The sequence below is a fragment of the Anolis carolinensis genome, chromosome 2, assembly GCF_035594765.1.
Source record: "Anolis carolinensis isolate JA03-04 chromosome 2, rAnoCar3.1.pri, whole genome shotgun sequence".
Lineage (NCBI taxonomy): Eukaryota > Metazoa > Chordata > Lepidosauria > Squamata > Dactyloidae > Anolis > Anolis carolinensis.
This window is the reverse complement of record NC_085842.1, coordinates 83,553,677-83,572,908: the sequence shown is the minus strand read 5'-3', so window position 1 is coordinate 83,572,908 and position 19,232 is coordinate 83,553,677. Positions and strand designations below refer to the sequence as shown.

Here is a 19,232-nt window from a genome sequence, read left to right as displayed (position 1 = left end):
CTTTTGCAGGGACAACATTCTGTTTTATGAATTACGTGTAGTATTATGTCTAAGACACTGAAATGAATGTATTGTTTACTGTTTCTTTAAAGGCAGGAAGGAAACCTTTTTCATTAAAAAATCAGAATGGAAGATTAAAAAGAGAGATAGGGAAAATTTGATAAAAGCACCTGGGAAAGTTGATAAAAGCTGCACCACCTCACTGATACATTCCCTAGTTTGGTGGTATCCCAGGTTTTGTTAGCAGAATGTGAATGCTTCATTAAAGTTAGGGTTTTTTTGGAACAGATGCTGCAAAGAACATTATCTTCCAGTATAAATGTTACTTCTATTTGTTGGCTGGACAATTGCTTCATAAGTTGATTCGTTTTTAGACTTGTGTTGAGCAGCTATTTGAAATGCGAAGATGGACCAGCCCCATATCAATGCTTTCTGATTGAGGAGGGAGACTCCACCTTGCTCTTTCAATCCTTGTTGTTAAATATCCAGAGGACCCCATTCCCCCCAAAATAAGCCCATTTCAGGAGCATCGTTGCACTCCTTGCACCCAGGAGTGTCTTCTACTTACTGTTGCATTGTAGTCAAAACAGACGTGGGGACCTTTTCGATATCGTGGCCTTTCTACTAGCTCACATTGATTGCGATCTCCCGGCGGAGCTTTGCATTGTTAAGAAAATATGGTCCAAGAAAATAAAACATGAGAGAGCATTTGAAGAAAAGCAATTTAAAATAAGTAGACTAAAGATTCAACATGAATTTGACATTTTAAATCAGTGGTTCCCAAACTTATTTGGCTTATTGCCCCCTTTCCAGAAAAAATATTACTCAGCGCCCCCTGGAAATTAATTAAAAAAAATTAATAGCAATTAAACAGATACATGTATTAATGTTTCTACCGTTTTTGTAAAATATAGTAAAGAAAGGTGTAAATTAGAAACATTGAAGTTTGAAATTATGAAACTATTTTTTGAACTCAGAATAGAAAGGTAATACAAAAAAAGTTAAAACATTCAAATGCATCTGTGGCCATTACCGCCCCCCTGGAACGCTGCAGCGCCCACCGGTAGCGCCCACTTTGGGAATCACTGTTTTAAATGTTAAGTGGAGCCCCCGGTGGCCAAGGGGATAAAAGCCTCGTAACTTGAAGGTTGGGTTGCTGACCTGAAAGCTGCCAGGTTCGAATCCCACCCGGGGAGAGTGTGGATGAGCTCCCTCTATCAGCTCCAGCTCCATACGGGGACATGAGAGAAGCCTCCCACAAGGATGATAAAACATCAAAACATCTGGGCGTCCCCTGGGCAACGTCCTTGCAGACAGCCAATTCTCTCACTCCAGAAGCAACTCCGGTTGCTCCTGACACGAAGAAAAAAAATGTTAAGTAATATTTATGGTGTGTTTCCTGTTTTGGACAGAGCATCACGACAATTTTCCAGTTTTGTTTGCTTCCCCCAAAACATCCTCCAGCATCTGTGAATTCTTGGGAGGGGCTGCCCCTGTATACTAGATGGTGGTGGGAGGAGGGCAGTTTGGACAATGGGTGTTCCAAGGGGAAGAAAAAAAAATGAAGGTGGAGTTCCATTTGTGAAGACAGCTTTGCTGCTTCATCATCTAAATTTCCACCATCCTTTCACCCCTTCCTGTTGGTAAGCAGCAGACTCTTTCAGAACTTGAGAGCTGCTACTGGGTGGGAGAACATGGAACTATAGGCAGGGCATTACAGTCTGCCTACTTTGTGTAGAATCTTTTTCTGTGGGCCATTTCACACTACACAATTATGACCATATGATTCCATTTTAACTCATGGTTCCGTTCTATAATATCCCAGGATTTACACATAATGATGTTCAGGATTCCAGCCGGAGAGCTCCAATGCCCTTCCAAACTACAAACCTCAGGATGTCACAGGATGCAGTTCTTGCCACTGAAATAGTGGTTCTTGCAAAAAAGCAGTGGACTGTGCTTCTGTTTAGTATGCTACCCACCTACAGCTTCTGGATTACTCCTGCCTGGTTTTCTGTTGCTGTTTTTCTCCATCTTACTATTTTATCACTATTCTGTGGTTGCTGACTGTGCTCAGTCTTCAGTGGGCTTCCCCCCACCCCACCCCACCCCACCCCATTTTTGGACTTTTCCCCATGAAGGGTACAAAGTGCTTCTTGAAACCTTGGGGTTTCCCTGAGTTTGAAAATGTCTTCCTCTTATGTGTAGATGGTGCAGCTTTATTAATTTAAGGTCAGTGCTAGAAGTAAATTAGAATCTATTATAATACATTACTACAAAATGATTTTAAAAATAACATTGTGTAATTTTAACACCTACTCTTGGGAATGAAGAAAATGAGAATCAAAGTAATCATATGAAATCTCTGGGACTAGCCATTCTACTTTATAAAACAGGAAAAAATTAATGAATGACAATCTGTCATAGTATTTTTCCTTGGGGATGAAAATGTCATGTCAAACATGTTGACATTTTCCCTCTATCATGCAGTAGTTCTGAACACCAAAGGATACCCTTAATCTCTGCTTGAAGAAGCTTGGTGGATTCACATTGGCTGCATATTGGCTTTTCTGCGACAACAAACAGAAGATTGGTGCTGGCCAGTCTTTGTGCATAGAATAGCCTGGAGGAGGAGGGAAAAACAAAAGGTAAGGGTGAAGAGCTGCTGTCATGCCACTTTTACTACTTTTACTTGTTTTCAGATCATCACTACTTAGTTCGCAAAAGAAGGATTCATATTTAGCCATATGGAAAGAGAACTGTCATGGATAGCATGTATGAAGGGTTGACTGTGGACTAGAGCCCAACTAAGAACAGTAACTCTCTCAGTCACACCCAGAAGCAATAACTACTCAACCTGCTGGCCAAACACAAGAGGGTTTGGTGGAACAGGCTGAGGATAAGTTAATTGTGTCTTCCTTTCTGGAATACAGAAGAGAACATTCTCATCTGAGATGTTCAGTCAGAATTGCTGAGAGGATGACCAGAAATCGAGATCAGCTGTGAAAGCAGCATTTAAGGTTTTGCAATGTGCTGCTGGTTTTTGGTTGCAACATTTGAAACCACACTCTGGATCCTGAGCTCTAGAGACCTGTGGACACTGTTTGGAACTTTGGACAGTTTTGTTAATTGGATATTTGGTAATTGGATTGAAACACAACAGTATTTTGGCTACTCTTCAGCTTGTTCTTTGAAAATTTGTTATTATTGAGAATTAATTGGCTGAGCTCGGACTCTATGATTACTCTGTTAGTGATTCCAGGGTGAAGTACTTGACAAGAATGTATGTCCAAGTACTAATTGCAGAGAGGCTGCATCAAATATGAATAGTTCCTATGTACATACTCTATGTTTTATTCTCTTTCTAAGTACATGCAACTGTCCAGAGTCTGGACGTAAACTGGGCCAAGGGATTGGTTGTATAATATTGCTAATAGTGTCACTTTTAACACCTTAATATAATAGTTGGTAATGCCACCAAATTAATGCTTTTAGTGTAACAGGTAGTTTTTGGAGGAATCATTTGGAAGAATTTTGGATTTTTAAATATTTTAAAACATATTTTAAATTAATAATAAAAGTAACAAGTAATACTAATGACTTCTCTAAGAAAAACTAAGTGCAATGAATTATTGTATTTTTTTCTGCTCAAGCTTTGCCAACTGGAATACATTGGACTCACAGTAATCTATTTGTAAATAAACAAATAATAACTCAAGTCTGGCCATCTTGTCATATCTTTGGGGCAGCCAGAAATATGTGTGTGAGAGTGGGTTGTGGCAGTATCATCCAGAGGGCTGCTGCACTCCTAACAACCATGAAGATTGAGGGATGACTGTATTTTCAAAAAAAAGAGACCTGTGGGTGGCTATCACAAACCTCAAAACAGTGGACATCACCCACTAACCTAGAGCAATTTCCACAGTCAATAAAGTTGATATCAGTATTGTTAGGTGTACTAAAGTAGTACTGGGTCTGCTTCATGATGCAGCTGGTCTCCTTGGACTCCATTCCTTCTGCAGTGACATCTTCTGTTAAATCAGATGAAAGAGAAATAAGAAATGTTTTGTTGCTCTTCATAGATTATCTAAAATAGAATAACACTATAATTCTGTACATGCTGCCTCAAATATATTCCCTGCTGTATTCACTAGGATTTACTCTCAGATGAGTATATACAAAATTGCAGTCTTCTGAAGACAAGATTGAAAAAACAACAAAAACAAAAACAAAATTGGGAATGTCAGTGAGAGAGAGAAAGAGGGAGGGATTACTGCTTCTATTCTGGGAGCTGGAGGCTTCTGGGTGCAGCTACATCCCCAAATGTTGTAGCTCCTTGAGAGAAGGCTGCTACTTCTTTCTTGGATGCACAAGGGTAACTGGGTGGCCCATGACATATCATATGAAGAAAGTCCTAGTATGTTCAATGGGACATGCTCTTAAGTAAGTGATCTTAGAACTGTAGCCTACTTGAGTTTGAACCTGCAGTTCAGCACCAACTTTGGTGGAAATGATCACTCTTAGAGGAAATGAAAGGTAAGACACTGGAAGTCTGTTGGGAAGGGGATTTGACCATAAAACACACTTCAATTGACATTACTTTCTTAAACTCTTCAGTAAGAATAAGTATACTTTCCTTGATTTATCCTATGCAATTTTCAAATCTAGGCAGATAAAACATAATCTTAGGGAGAGAGTCTGCAATAGTGTTGAATAGTTAGAGAACAAATCTAAGAATACCTGGTAGTATCATTTCCTTTGTCAAAATGTTACTCCACAATAAAGTTAATCTATAGTTGTTTCTCACATAATTTCCTTGGAACTGAATAGAACCAGCAGGACATGTTTACCTGTTTGAAACCAGCTGTTGTAGGTTAGCCCATACAAGAACTGTTGAAATAGAGACCTTGTGGAAGAAAATGGAAGAGCTGTTAGCTTATAGAAGAATTATTTCTTTGGCTTAAAAGATTAAAAAACACTAAGATGACTGGGTCGCTGTGAGTTTACCGGACTATATGGACATGTTCCAGAAGCATTCTCTCCTGATGCTTCACCCACATCTATGGCAGGCATCCTCGGAGTTTGTGAAACGTCAGGAGAGAATGCTTCTGGAACATGGCCATACAGCCTGGAAAACTCACAGCAACCTAGTAATTTTGGCCATGAAAGTTTTAGACAACACAAAGATGACTGTTTTAGATTATAATGCCAAAAGATTAGAAATAGCCTAGGAACTCCTAGAATTCTACTAAAATTTTTGAAATGTTGACTTTGAAGCTCTAGAACAGGGGTCCCCAAACTAAGGCCCGGGGGCCGGATGCGGCCCTCCAAGGTCATTTACCTGGCCCTCACCCTCAGTTTTAGACTTCGCCTCACCCAAAGTCTAAAATGACTTGCATACAATACCAACAATCCTACTTAACTTGACTATCTCATTGGCCAGAAGCAGGACCACACTTCCCATTGAAATCCTGATAGGTTTATGTTGGTTAAAATTGTTTTTATTTTTAAATATTGTATTGTTCTTTCATTTACTAATATTGTGCTATGGTAATAATTGAATATATTGTGTATACATATAATATTGATACTAATATTATAATGTAATGCAATATAATACTAATAATTATACAATATAATAATATTAATTATACATTATATATTAAATGTAATATTACTAATATTATGGTAGTGGTATGGGACAATATAGTAATATATAATGCTAATATTGTGCTATGCCAATAATATAATATAAACAACTTGTAAGCCGCTCTGAGTCCCCTTCGGGGTGAGAGAGGGTGGGGTATAAATGTAGTAAATAAATAAATAAATAGTTGTTGTTGGGGTGTTTTTTTGTTTTTGTTTTTGCACTACAAATAAGACATGTGCAGTGTGCATAGGAATTTGTTCGTATTTTTTTTCAAATGATAATTTGGCCCCTCAACAGCCTGAGGGACCATGAACCGGCCCTCCACTTTAAAAGTTTGAGGACCCCTGCTCTAGAACATGCCATTTAGATGCCTACATGTATGGCTTTTATGATTCCATTGTACTCAGGAGTAGTTCCATGTATTATATTCCTGTTTTCTTGTACCTTTTCCCTCATCTAGTAAACTGCAAAAGAAGGACCTACCATGCAGCTGCTGAGGTCCACCAGGCTAGATTCAGAAAATCTGCCATTGTTGGCTGGATTAAAAAAAATAAAGAAACTACAGTTATTAACAGAACAGTTGCAACTTGTTTGTGAAAGCATTCCCCTGTAAGCACAACCTCAATGCATTGCAATGCCACATGTATTAAAGTAGGACCAAGCTTAGAGCTTAGGAAGTTCTGTAACGTATTGAAAATTCCCTACTTTTGTATCATGACTGGGTGTAAATATGATCTCTGTTTACATACTGCAGGGGAAAACTATTTCTATTAATGGTGCTTTGTCCTTTTTAAAGGCCTAGAAGTATATCTATACCCTGGTTTGTAGGCCGCCAGTCATCTTTCATATCACGTTCTGATGGTCTCCATGCTCACAGCAAAACTGATAGCAGAAAATTAAATTACTTATCGGAACAAACAGGATTGTTCCTGTTCTATGTCATGACAAATGTGTCATTGGCAAATGTGTCATACTTTATAGGTGCCATATGGGAAGTTACTTAAATGATTGGCAGCAACTGCAACATTATCTCTGTAGATTGCCTCCTTGTGGAAAAAGTACCCATATGCAAACAAAATTCTCAGGTTCACGCCAGAATATTTCACAAGTTGTAGGAGCCACTCATTGTCTCAAACATGCAACAGTTTCTCTCTGAACTAAACTCTGCAGGTATCATTTCAAAGATCCTTCTGTTTTGTCGATAACAGAAAAGAGACTCACATAAATCTCCTGTTCTCGCTGACATTTCCTTGAAAGTCTTCAGTTGTTACTGTGCCTGTACAGGATGTATCTGATTCCAAAATCTGAAGCAAATCCCACTTTAATTTATAGTGCTTTTAAACTTCAAATAAGATTTCAGTGTATGGAAACCACAACTAACCACATAAACTCCACGTGGTGCTCCTCCTGTGTTGCTTGGAGCTTCTGTGGCACAGACAGATTGGAAGTCGTATGATTCTTTTTTTGTGAAAAATGAATGGTTGAAGAGAGCAGACATCAAGTGCGCATCCACTTCGCTGAAGAACTTGCCTACCTGGAAAAGCACAGACACAAGCATGGAAACAGCTATCATGACTGCTCTTCCATATTTCCTGTAGTTATGCTGTCAGCCCTTCAATTACATAATATTGCCAGCCTGCCATATTTGCCAATTTAACTCTTGAGGATTTCGCTGATAATCTCTAGGTCCTCCAGTGTGAATCTGTAATCATCTTCTGCCAGACTTTGAAAATAGAGTTGTGCTGGAGAACTTAGAGATTTTTTTAGAAAGGTGGTATCTCTGTTAAAAAAAGTGTTTTTTCTTATTTGTGATTTTTCCACTTTTGCAGGGGTTCCTTTTTTTTGCAGTGGATGTGGAGGGCCTATTGTAGTCTCAAACAGGAAACCAAAGAACAAGGAATAAACAGCACAAAACACATTTTACTTATTTTCTTAATCCACCTGATGTCAGAAATTCCATAGGCAGTCTTTGAAAAGCCAAAGGAAAATACATTACAAGGAATATACATTTAAAATATCACAAAACATTTATTGCATTTTTAAATGCAGGAAATAATTTGGATGTGCATGTTTAAATGCTTGAGTGCAAGGCAGGTCTTTCTGTCAAATAAATAGCACATTTGCTTCAATATTACTGAAATTTATATATTGCCCTGCTTCATAAGCTCAATCTAAATGCATAAGATTCCCTTTTAGTTACCTGCATCCAGTAATCCTCCTGATTGGAGAGCACCAAAAATCCCCCGTCATCAATGAGCACACAAAGGAGATCCTGGAAGATTGAACATCAGTTAGGGTTTTGATATTCAAACATTTCTAAATTCTGCACAGCATTAGTCTACATCTGAGGTAAGCAAATTGGCTTTGCTGGCTAGGATTGATAGTAGTTGTAGCCTACTGACATTGAGAAGGTCACATGTTCCCCAAACCTGGTTTAGAGCCTAATATTTGCCAGACTGTCCTGCGTAAAGGAAGTATCAGTTCAAGAATGATGGGCACAATTCTCATGGATTGGAATCCTGTTAGTTAATTTCAATGGTGTAAGACAGGCCTATGCCATCACAATTTACTTTTACGGTTATTGTGTAGAATGGAATTCTGCTCCTTCAGATCTCACCAAGTAAGCAGCACAGACTCCCAGCACATGGAGCTGGGAGCAAGAGGACGTAGCCATCTATTTTCTTGTAGCTGGACATACTGTACTGCAAAAGCATCTGTAGAGAGATTGCAAGGACCCTTTGGAGGTCGCTGTCACTGCATGTTCAGCTTCAAGATATTAGTCTGTCACATCTCTGCTCATCAATAAAAAAAGAGGAAATGGCTATTGTGGAGACAGTGCTGCTTACGAAATGAGGTTTTTTTTGGTAGTGGCAGGAGATGTAGCTACAGAGAAGTGGCTATGAGTTACATGTGCGTCGATGGCTGCAGGATCTCAGCCATGATTTTCCCAGCCTGAATAAAAAGATCTCAGTTTACTGGAGTGGAAAAGACATCATTTTGAAACTGTAGAACTATGTTATGAGTCTTAGTGCAGATTTTTGGGCATTCAGAATTCATTGCTTTGATATCTGACGAGTAACAGTCAATCTCCTTTAAAGACTTGTATCATTTTACAGAAACCTTTGAAGGTTGATGGTCAATATCACAATTAGGTATTAATTCTGATCTCATTGTCACAGCTATATAATTGTGCTTAAATATGTTTGGTTTGAATAATGTGCTTCATCAGTGAATTTAAAGAAGTGAATTGAAATTCAAGGAAGTCTATGCTGAAATAAAACAGTTTTAAAGATGCCACTAGACTGCTTTTCTCCTTTCTGATAGTACTCCATTAGATGGATCAATGGCTCTAAAATACATAAAGCAGTTTCATCCATCATCCAATGGCTTTGGTACTTTCAACTTGCATGTCCTCTTCAACTAGAGCAAAAACCTGGGAAGAATGCAGAGAAGGGACTCTCTTTGATGCCAATTGCCCCTGAAAATCAACTGTGTGGAAGAACTTCTGCTAAAGGGATAATGAACATGGACTGTAGAGCGCATCAGATTTAGTCAACAGGTGAAGAGTGTCACCTCTGTAGGATGATAGGAACTGGGGTTTTGTTCTATTCTCATGCTGCTTCCATGTGTGTAATGGTCAAAGGAGTAGTAGACTATGAGTACCTGAATAGCACACAGAGAAATGAAGACTGGAAAGTGTGTGATTGTGTATGTGAAACCATTGGGTTTAGATACATATTTGGCAACATTTGCAGGTGTCTTTGAAACTTTTTTTACTATATAAATTAGGTTATCACATGACTTATTTAGGACAGGGAGATAAAACCTAGTATTGGTATGTTATAATACTTTAATTTCATTAAACAAATCTATTTTCCAAATGGTTATTTTATTTTTTAAACTCCAAACTCAAGATGTTGTTATGATAGTGTTCAGTTTAGGATGTAACTGTTGAGTTGGAAGTCCCTTAGTTACCTTGTAATTAGCCTCACAGTCCATCTCACAGCCAGTGGAGGGGTCACACTGTAAACCAAAGAAGATAGGGAATCAAAGCAAGAAACTTCTAAAATTGAATTGCTCAAATGAGTCCTATGTGAGAGAGCCCTTAAAAACTATTCAGAAATAGCAATTGGTTGAGTGTATGGTGGCCATTGTTAGGTTCTTAACTGGAAATTACAGAGGGGAACATACTTTTCTGGTGTTAAAATGTATTCACTGGCTTCCTGTTAGTTCACACTGATTATGAGTTATTAAATCCTACATGGCTTTGGACAAAAAGGTTTGAACTCTATGAACTGGAAGAGTGCTTCACAGACTTGAGATGGTAGGTCAGTGGCTACCAAGAGCACAGCCTTTACAGTGGTGGCACCTGTTTATGAAATATCTTCCTCAAAGATACGGTTCTGAGAATAACATATTAAGCTTTTTTTCAGGGCAGTACTCTGAAAAATGAACTGGAAGAGTAAAATGATAACAGAATAGGATATGTTGATGCCTTTTCAGCAACAATGAAATATGGACACCTTTAGGGATTAATATATCTCATGGCAAGACGCCTGACATCAGTGATGGAATTTTCTGCCTTGGAGTGTGGTGGAAGCTCCTTTGGAGGCTTTTAAACAGAGGCTGGATGGCCATCTGTCAGGGGTACTTTGTGCTTTCCTGTATGGCGGGAGCTGGACTGGATGGCTCATGCGGTCTCTTCCAACTTCTACCATGCTGCAGCATGACAAGGATATGTGGGATATGATGTGAATTTCTGAGTGGTACTCTGCTCTAACTATGCACCATCTGAAGGATAGTAGTCCCCTATATCTTTCCCAGGAGAATATTTTCTCTACCACCTACTCTTCGTGTTCCCAGCTGATCCCTTTCTGTTCGGTTACTTGCAAGGACTTTAAATTTTTCTGCCCAGGCTTCCAGGTCAAGTTTCACTCCAACCACTATGGAAAAAGAGACATTTATGTTAGACATGTGCTTGTCTGTCTGTCTGAAACAAAACCAAAACCTGGGATCCTAAGTATGGCTAGATTTGAGGCTCTAGAGCAGGGGTCCTCAAACTTTTAAAGCAGAGGGCCGGTCCACAATCCTTCAGACTGTGGAGGGGCCGAATTATCATTTGGAAAAAAAAACCCGAATAAATTCCTATGCACACTGCACATGTCTTATTTGTAGTGCAAAACAACAACAACAATGAAAGAACAATACAATATTTAAAAATGAAAACAATTGTAACCAACATAAACCTATCAGGATTTCAATGGGAAGTGTGGGCCTGCTTCTGGCCAATGAGATAGTCAAGTGAATTAGGATTGTTGTTGTTTTGTGCCTTCAAGTCATTTCAGACTTTGGGCGAGCCTAAGTCTAAAATTATTTATTTATTCATTTACTACATTTATTTATTACATTTATATCCTGCCCTTCTCACCCCGAAGGGGACTCAGAGCAGCTGTATGTACATACAATATATTATATTATTAGCATAGCACAATATTGGCATTATATATTTCTATATTGAACTATACCACTATACTGTAATATTATATGTAATATATCATATAATTATTATTATATGGTATAATTAGTATTATATTGTATAACATTATAATATTATTATCAATATTATATGAATATAAAATATATTATATTATTTCAAATGATATAAAAATATTATATTATAAAACTGAGGGCGGGGGCCAGGTAAATGACCTTGGAGGGCCGCATCCGGCCCCCGGGCCTTAGTTTGGGGACCCCTGCTCTAGAGCAACTCAGAAAATTGATCCAGGTTTGTAACTACTGGGGAGGGTTTTTTCTTCTTCAGCTTCCAAATTTCTAGTATGGCAGTGAATGAGACACTGAAAATTGTTGACATCTAGAACTCTTATATTTCTTGTGTTTACATTTTCTGGGTAACTTTGCCCCTTTTCTCTGGATCCCTAACTTTATTTCTAAGTGCTCAACTGAAATTTTAAGTGATTGCAATGGAATTTTATCAACTGAAATTATTGGCCAAGATCCTATTATTACATCTCTTGTGAGTAAAGCTATTGAATAAATGGAATTTACTTCTGTTTTCAGTCTCCATGGAAAGATTTAGTCAATGGGACTAACAAACAGGATTCTGGTTTCTATTACCAATAGATTTGTCAAAACTATAAATGGTTTCAGAGCCCTAGAATTCCAGATTAAATTATTATGTCAAGACAGAAATACAAAGCTATGAAGTCTGTATGAAAGACCAACACCTTGATATTCCTACCTGCTGGTTTCAGGTGCCTCTCACCAAAGTTGAGCTCAACAGCTGTGCTAACAAGGATTCCAATTGTATTGTTTTCCAGCTCCAGCCCTCTGTAGCTGGCTATAGGGAGAAGAGAAAAAGTAAATCTGCCATCCTGCTTGCTGAACAATACAACTGCTAGAAACAACTTCCTGGGTTCTGTGGCAATGACCTACATCTCTGGATGGCTTTGTGGACTGCTGTTTTCAAGCTAATGTATGCTCCCCATTTCATCTTGTTCACAGCAGAAAAGTGTCAACTTGTTTTGTTTGACCATATTTGGTTAGAAGGGAGGACATTTTTCCTTTATGCCTATCACATGGGCATAAATTCAGTGGCCATCCTCCAGTGTCACAGTGGGTTAAACTGCTGAGCTGCTGAACTTGCTGACCGAAAGATTGGCGGTTCAAATCTGGGGAGTGGGGTGAACTCCTGCTATTAGCCCCAGCTTCTGCCAACCTAGTATTTGAAAAAATGCAACTGTGAGTAGATCAATAGGTACCGCTCTGGTGGGAAGGTAACGGCACTCCATGCAGTCATGCAGGCCACATGACCTTGGAGTTGTCTACGGACAATGCTGACTCTTCAGCTTAGAAATGGAAATGAACACCAACCCCCAGAGTCGGACACGACTAGACTTAATGGCAGGGGAAAACCTTTACCTGTTCCATAAAAGATCCATTCAATTAATTACTTAGATGAGCCCCACTGATTCAATGTGTAGTAGGGTCTGGCACTGTATTTATGGCATAGATAGCAACTGCATTTTATATATAGTAAATGGTGCATTATTTATTATAAGTTCTTCCTTCCTCCCACTTAGTAGTGTTCCTTAATGAAAAGAGATAGAAGAATTATCAACTGGGAAGGACTGACTACTTATCATGTGTTAAAGTTCTTTAGGAACCAGACCAAAAGCAAGAAAACACTACTAAGACTAGATATTACCAATCAAATCTTTGCAGGAAATCTTTAAACACAATATCTTATTTTTTAGCATAGAGTCTAATGCTAGCAATTCCTGCATTCTAGGGATATAAAGAATACTTGCAGATTTTCTTATTTTAAACAACAAAATATTCCAATATTTGGCATATCTCAACTCTACATTTTTCTATGATCTTTCAAAATCTTGGTACAGAAATTTCGTTGCTCCACAAACATTTGCAGTAAATGTAAACTTTTGTAAGCAATCTTCAAATGATAAAGGAGTTCACAAAAGCAATAGCAATTTCACTCAGCAGGAAGAAAACTATTTGTTTTGTTTGCTAATTTAAGGCATTTCAACCCACCAAGGCAATTAAGGTGATTCAGAATAGAGAAACACATTAAATAACTAAAAACCAATTTGAACACTCTAACCGGTGCTTTCCAAAGTGGCTGATATTGCTCCGGGGGGGGGGGGGGGGGGGCTGGAATGATTCAGAGGCACTGTAGTAGCATGGGGTGCAATTGTGGGGCATTGAGTAAAAAGAAGGTGGCGGTGGAAACATAAAGAAAGATGGAAGATATTGAAAAACAATTTGTGCGTGTTTCATATGTTGTGTAACATAGAGTTAAAGCAGTAGTGGTTATTTTATTTTCCAAATGAACACACAAATTGCAAGTTATAGTTGATAAGTGGTCGAATCTGCCGATGGGTCTTGACAAGCAAGTGTAGGCAGCAGTGCCGGATTTACCATTGTGCTTAGGTGTGCTTAAGCACAGGGCCCCATTGCCCGAGGGGCCCATCTTACTGCCAAAAAAAGTTTTACCATGGATTTTGCTTATGTGGTGCAATTCTAAATCTGAAGGTGTCCTGTTTCTGAGCGATTCTAGACATAATGATAGTGTTGTAGTCTATGTGAGTGTGCCACAAGGCAGGCAGTATATGCCTGCTAGGTCTACCTTCTTTAAGGCCCAAGGAAGGAGCCTCATAACTTCACTAGCACGGGGCCTCATTGGTCCTACATGCGGCACTGGTGGGCAGATATCGTGGATTGTCAGGAAGTTTAGCATGCTTAGGCAGGAATATGTGCATGTAATGATTTGTTTACAATAGGATACTATTACTAGGCTCCATATATGAAATCTAATTTAGATTGTTTCTGAATTTTGTGATAAGCAGTTAATAATAGTGAAAGTGCAATAAGTATTTACAATTTTTAATTCATGCTGCTGACAAAAACAGAGCTGAACATTCGTAAATTGAAAGCAGTGTGCCAGGTTCATCCTTCTTATTAGGATTATTTCTTAATGTTATTTGTAATTTTTATTTTAATATTATCCTTTACTATCCTAATTTTCTGTATATAATGTAAATGATGCTATGGTTGATTTTAATAAATAATTGTATAATTTAAAGTTCCAAGGTGACTTGTTTACAACATCTTTCTTTACTATGTTGTAGGATGCAGGTAGAAGTATAGATACAGGCAGTCCCCAAGTTACAAACATCTTAGTTAAGAATGGGGTGAGACAACAGGTGAGAGAAGTGAGATAAATCTATCTCAATGAAAGGAAATTCACTCCTGAAAGAGCTATTATCTCAAGTTGCTCCTGACATTAAAAAAATGGGGAAAAGGTGTCTCCACTGAAGCTTTATCCCAAGTCATAGTTCTCATGACAAGCCGTTTTTTTTTCAAAATCTAATTATCACAGGCAGAGAAAATGAGGTGAAATCTCCTGAACAGGGGCACAGACAGCAAAAAACAACCAACCAACCAAAAAATAAAAAACAAAACAAAAAACCCCACACCTCGTGGGTGTTAGCAAACCTACAGACCCTATCTTCTTTGTAACTTGGGGACTCCCTGTACATGAAAAAAAATGCACATTTGTCTCTGAATCTTTTTGTATGATCATTTAAGAAGATAGATTTCTGGGGAGGGAGGGTTAGTAGGTTTTTTTTTCTGAAAGGGGGTGGTAAGTCTTCTGTCTATGCATTCCTTAGACTTACCATCCCGATAAGGTGGCTTAAAAATATAGCCTTTGTTATCTAGGCTTCGCCGATAGAAGCTGGCATTGAAGGGTTCCCGGTCTTCTTCCCAATCTTCAGCAGCTCTGAAATGAAATCAACCAGGTCAACTCAATGTCTCCACATTTCATGCCCCATGGAAGAAATTCAATGGTGCAAATGAGCCAGATTTATTCAAAGGCTTTTAAAATGGTAATCTCACCAATTATTCTTGGAGTGAAAGGAGTCCAAATGTTCATAATACAAATGTTTAATATTATATTTTCACTAGCTTTGCCTGGCCACGCATTGCTGTGGCTTATGGGAATCATTTGTTGGCCAGGTGGAATAGCAGTGAATAGCCTTGCAGCCTCAAAGCCGCCCGTTTTCTGAAGTAGCTGGAGTAGCATCCTCAATTAAAGAGCCTCTTTGAAGCCTGGCTACTTCCTTTGTAGGAGAATCATTGTTTGGCCAGACTAAATTGCACTGAATAGTCTTGTAGCTTAAAAGCTTGGCTGCTTTCTACATAGGGCATCCTTGCTAGGCCAGGTTGAGTGGGACAGAGTAGCCTCGTGGCTTCAAAGCCTGGGGATTTTTCATTTAGGGGAAATCTTGGTTGGCCAGGTTGAAAAGCACTGAATAGCCTTTCTACTTACAAGCCTGGCCACTTTCTACCCTGCGGAATACTTGGTTGGCCAGTTTGAACAGCAATTAATATTCTCAATGTGGCAGGTATGAATACTGCAATTAGGCACATTGATTAGCATTTAATGGCCTTGCAGCTTCAAAGTGTGGCTGCTTCCTGCCTGAGGGGATCCTTTGTTGAGAAGTGTTAGCTGGCCCTGATTGTTTCCTTTCTGGAATTCCCAATTCCCCTGCTTTCAGAGTGTTGCTCTTTATTTACTGTCCTGGTTTTAGAGATTATATTGTTCTGTATTATTATACCACAGTAGTTATTTCATATTATATTTATAATCTTAGATTATCTGCTTAGAAGTGGATTATATGAGGCCCCTTCTACACAGCTGTATAAAATCCACACTGAAGTGGATTATATGGCAGTGTGGACTCAAGACAAGACAACTCAAGACAAGACAATCCAGTTCAAAGCAGATAATATAAGATTATAAATGGGTAATACAGCTGTGTGGAAGAACCTTGAGTCTATACTGCCATATAATCCAGTTCAAATCAAATAATCTGTATTTTATAGGCAGTGTGGATCAGGCCTAAGCCATTTTGGCTGAGGGAGTTGCTAGGATACGAAGGCAGCGGGGTGGGGGGCTAAAGGTAGCAGAGCCTATCTTTCTAACTGACAGTTAGGGGGAGAAAGGCTCTTCCTCATCCTCAGTAATTTGGACTATTTTTCTAGTGTTTTTTTTAAAAAAATTAAAAGACATATTTTGGATGACTATGTCTTTTGTGGCCAAATTTGGTGTGATTTGGTTCAGTGGTTTTGTTATTTACTCCATAGTGAAACAAACATTATATATATATATATAATCTATTCCATTTTGGAATGTACTAGATGACATTATATAGACTTATCTAATTTGTATTTTGACCTGGCAGGCACAAACCTATCAAAATACTCAGCAGTCACAAGCTATTTACTTCTAGGGCTGGACCTACCATTAGGTACTATGAGGCAACAACCTCAAGCAGCAAATGCTGCATTATGTGTGGATGTGGCAACCCTCCTGAGTTCACGGGCCATTCCTTTCCCAGAAGGATAGAGCTCTATTTGTCACATAGCATGTTCTGCTCACCCTAAAGTAACTTTCTACCCTTAGAGGTGGTGGTGAATGTTACAGTCAAGCCTCCATATCCATCATCCTACATCCACAGCTTGAATATATTTAAAAAAATATTCCACAAGCAAATCTTGATTTTGCCATTTTATATAAGGGGCACTATTTTACCAGCCTCCATATCCATGGATCCTACATCCACAGCTTGAATATATTTTAAAAAATATTCCACAAGCAAATCTTGATTTTGCCATTTTATATAAGGGGCACTATTTTACCATGCCATTGTGTATAATGGGATGAGCACAGATTGATTTTGATATTCGTAAGGAGTTCTGGTACCAAATCCCAGCAGATATCTAGGGCTCATTGCATTCTGATGCCAGTACTGAAATGTTATTGACTTTGTCTGTTGCTGCAGGCAGAAGACATCTTGGTTTAGTCCTGTTTACTGTGCTTATGAAGCCATTTCAGTTTCAAACAGAGATGAGTGCTTGACAAATCTATTGTTCTTCCCGTCATAGTTATATCACAAAACAAGCTGTTTATCACAGCCCTGACAGGCTGCATTAGGCTCAATGAGTCACCAGCAATATAGACTCATTTTACTGTCTACCTGTCAGGTTTTAGAGACAATGATCAGTTTTCATAAATTCCTAGACATCATACAAGTAATTGTTAAAATATAATAGCTGACAGATTGTGGACACCACACTGTTAGTGACATAGACTGGTGGATATTTTTTTCAGATCCAGTGTGCAATGCACATTCAGTTCACAGTCACTGAAGTGGATTTTTCTGCATGTGTAATGAATGTTGAGAAGATGCATAGAATGTCTTATTAAGGGTCCTCGACTCTTCTAAAAACAGTCAGTGTGTTGTAGTGACCCGCCCCAAGTCCTTGTAGAGAGGGGGCGGGATATAAATAAAGATTATTTATAATAATAATAATAATAATAATAATAATAATAATAATAATAGTAATAAGCAATTTGGGTGTTGAACTAGGACCCTGGGAGACCAGGGTTCAAATCCCTGCTTGTGCATGGAAAAACCCCTTGGTGAACCTGTATATGTTACTCTCTCTCAGCCTCTGAGTAAGGCAATGACAAACCTTCAAAAATATTTCCAAGAAAACCCTGTGAAATGTTTACCTTAGGGCCACTGTAAGCTGGAAATTACTTGAGGGAACACAACAAAAATAACAACACCTTTCTCCTCTCCCTCTTTGTTTCTGCTAGCATGTTCTGTCTTTCTCCTTCCTCCTCCTCTTCATCTCCATACAGCATGCTACAGACTACTTTTGCAAGGAAGCTGAACTGACTAGTTGTAGAGGGTGTGGAAATTAACCCAAGGATCACTGGACATTCCTTTGGGAATAGGGCTGGGCTGTAGCATAGCTGGTAAATCACCAGCAGGAATAAGATCTACACCTCAAGCCCAGCTCACTGTTTACCTAAGCAGTTCAAAAACAGCTTATAAGCTGTAAGTAGAGAAATTAAGTACCACAAATTGTGTGGGAAGTATTTTACGACACCATAAATAACAAGACCAGAAATACGGTGACCGAGAAGAAGGTGGAAGGAGGAAGTCCTGATGGCTCTTTGTCATAGAAAATGAATCAACAGCACCCCCTGTGATTGAATCTGAGCACAACCTGGACCTCTAAGGCACCAAAAATCTGGACTTCAGGACTACATACCTCCTTCTGTTTGTCTTATTCTATTCTGTCCTTTCCCAAATGGCATTGAATGTTTGCTGTGTATGTGTACTGTGATCTGCTCTTTCGGGAGATAGGGCGGAATATAAATTAAGTGTTATTATTATAGTATTCTGTCTGCAAATCTGTAGTACTTGCTGGAAATCTTCCAGAGCCTGGTTTGGCTATTCAGATGTTAGAAATGTTTAAGAAAATTGTTCACGTAACAATAGAACCCAATGCACATAAAACGAGGTTTTTGGAGTACATTATATACGCATGTCTTTTCTACGTTTCTTGTAAGGTAGCCAATACTTACTTGCACCTACTCAAAGCAAACCTCCTTTTCAGCCATTTAATGGGCAGGGGGACTGGATGTCTAGACAGCATCAAGATTGCGGAGGAGCTGTCAACCCTACTATTCAGGCTCAGAAGGGCAACAGGTGTTATGTTTTTTCTTGCTAGAGAAGTGCAGCTGAATGCTATGTTTTTACCATATGAACTTAAAAGGCTATAGGAATGTGATGTATGACTGGGAAATCCATGGCTACATTATGGGTCAGTCAAAGATAAATGCCACATGCTCTGGCATGTAAACAAGATAAGAGGCACCTCTGTGATTATATGCAAGACTGCAACTGGGGCAAGGACGATAGTTACAACTGCTACTACAAGGAAGTGAGCCTAGACATAAGATCACTGGATAACCCTCCGAACTACATGTTGACAGGCAGCCACAACACAAGTGTACAAAGAGATAAGTTGCAAAATAAAGAGCCTGGTTGATTGGTTAAGGAACAAGATGTGTGGCATGTGGAGAGGATAAAAGGAAACCCAGACAGAGTTCTTATCAGTCTGCTTTGAGCAACACAGAAGATCAGAAGATGCTGGAGAAGCTTCCCAAGATATATAAAAGCAG

At 38.8% G+C, this 19,232-nt stretch overlaps 1 protein-coding gene and 1 long non-coding RNA gene across 6 annotated transcripts in view; one reads left to right on the top strand and one right to left on the bottom strand.

The window, feature by feature from the left end:
* Positions 1-19,232, bottom strand: part of cacna2d2 (calcium voltage-gated channel auxiliary subunit alpha2delta 2) — an 839,819-nt gene that overhangs the window by 7,080 nt on the left and 813,507 nt on the right. For all 3 annotated transcript variants that reach the window (XM_008105051.3, XM_008105052.3, XM_062973861.1), the window contains 11 exons: positions 14,866-14,969; positions 11,910-12,008; positions 10,499-10,593; positions 9,626-9,673; positions 7,851-7,922; positions 7,032-7,184; positions 6,134-6,186; positions 4,851-4,906; positions 3,908-4,031; positions 2,514-2,623; positions 569-657 (listed from right to left, as the gene is read on the bottom strand). In XM_008105051.3, the coding sequence (XP_008103258.2) occupies positions 569-657; positions 2,514-2,623; positions 3,908-4,031; positions 4,851-4,906; positions 6,134-6,186; positions 7,032-7,184; positions 7,851-7,922; positions 9,626-9,673; positions 10,499-10,593; positions 11,910-12,008; positions 14,866-14,969 (1,003 nt within the window). The remainder of the gene's footprint in view (positions 1-568; positions 658-2,513; positions 2,624-3,907; positions 4,032-4,850; positions 4,907-6,133; positions 6,187-7,031; positions 7,185-7,850; positions 7,923-9,625; positions 9,674-10,498; positions 10,594-11,909; positions 12,009-14,865; positions 14,970-19,232) is intronic.
* The window catches only part of LOC103277917 (uncharacterized), a 48,070-nt gene that overhangs the window by 15,493 nt on the left and 13,345 nt on the right, over positions 1-19,232 (top strand). For all 3 annotated transcript variants that reach the window (XR_010003842.1, XR_010003843.1, XR_505767.3), the window contains exon 4: positions 2,491-2,648. This is a non-coding gene — a long non-coding RNA (uncharacterized LOC103277917). The remainder of the gene's footprint in view (positions 1-2,490; positions 2,649-19,232) is intronic.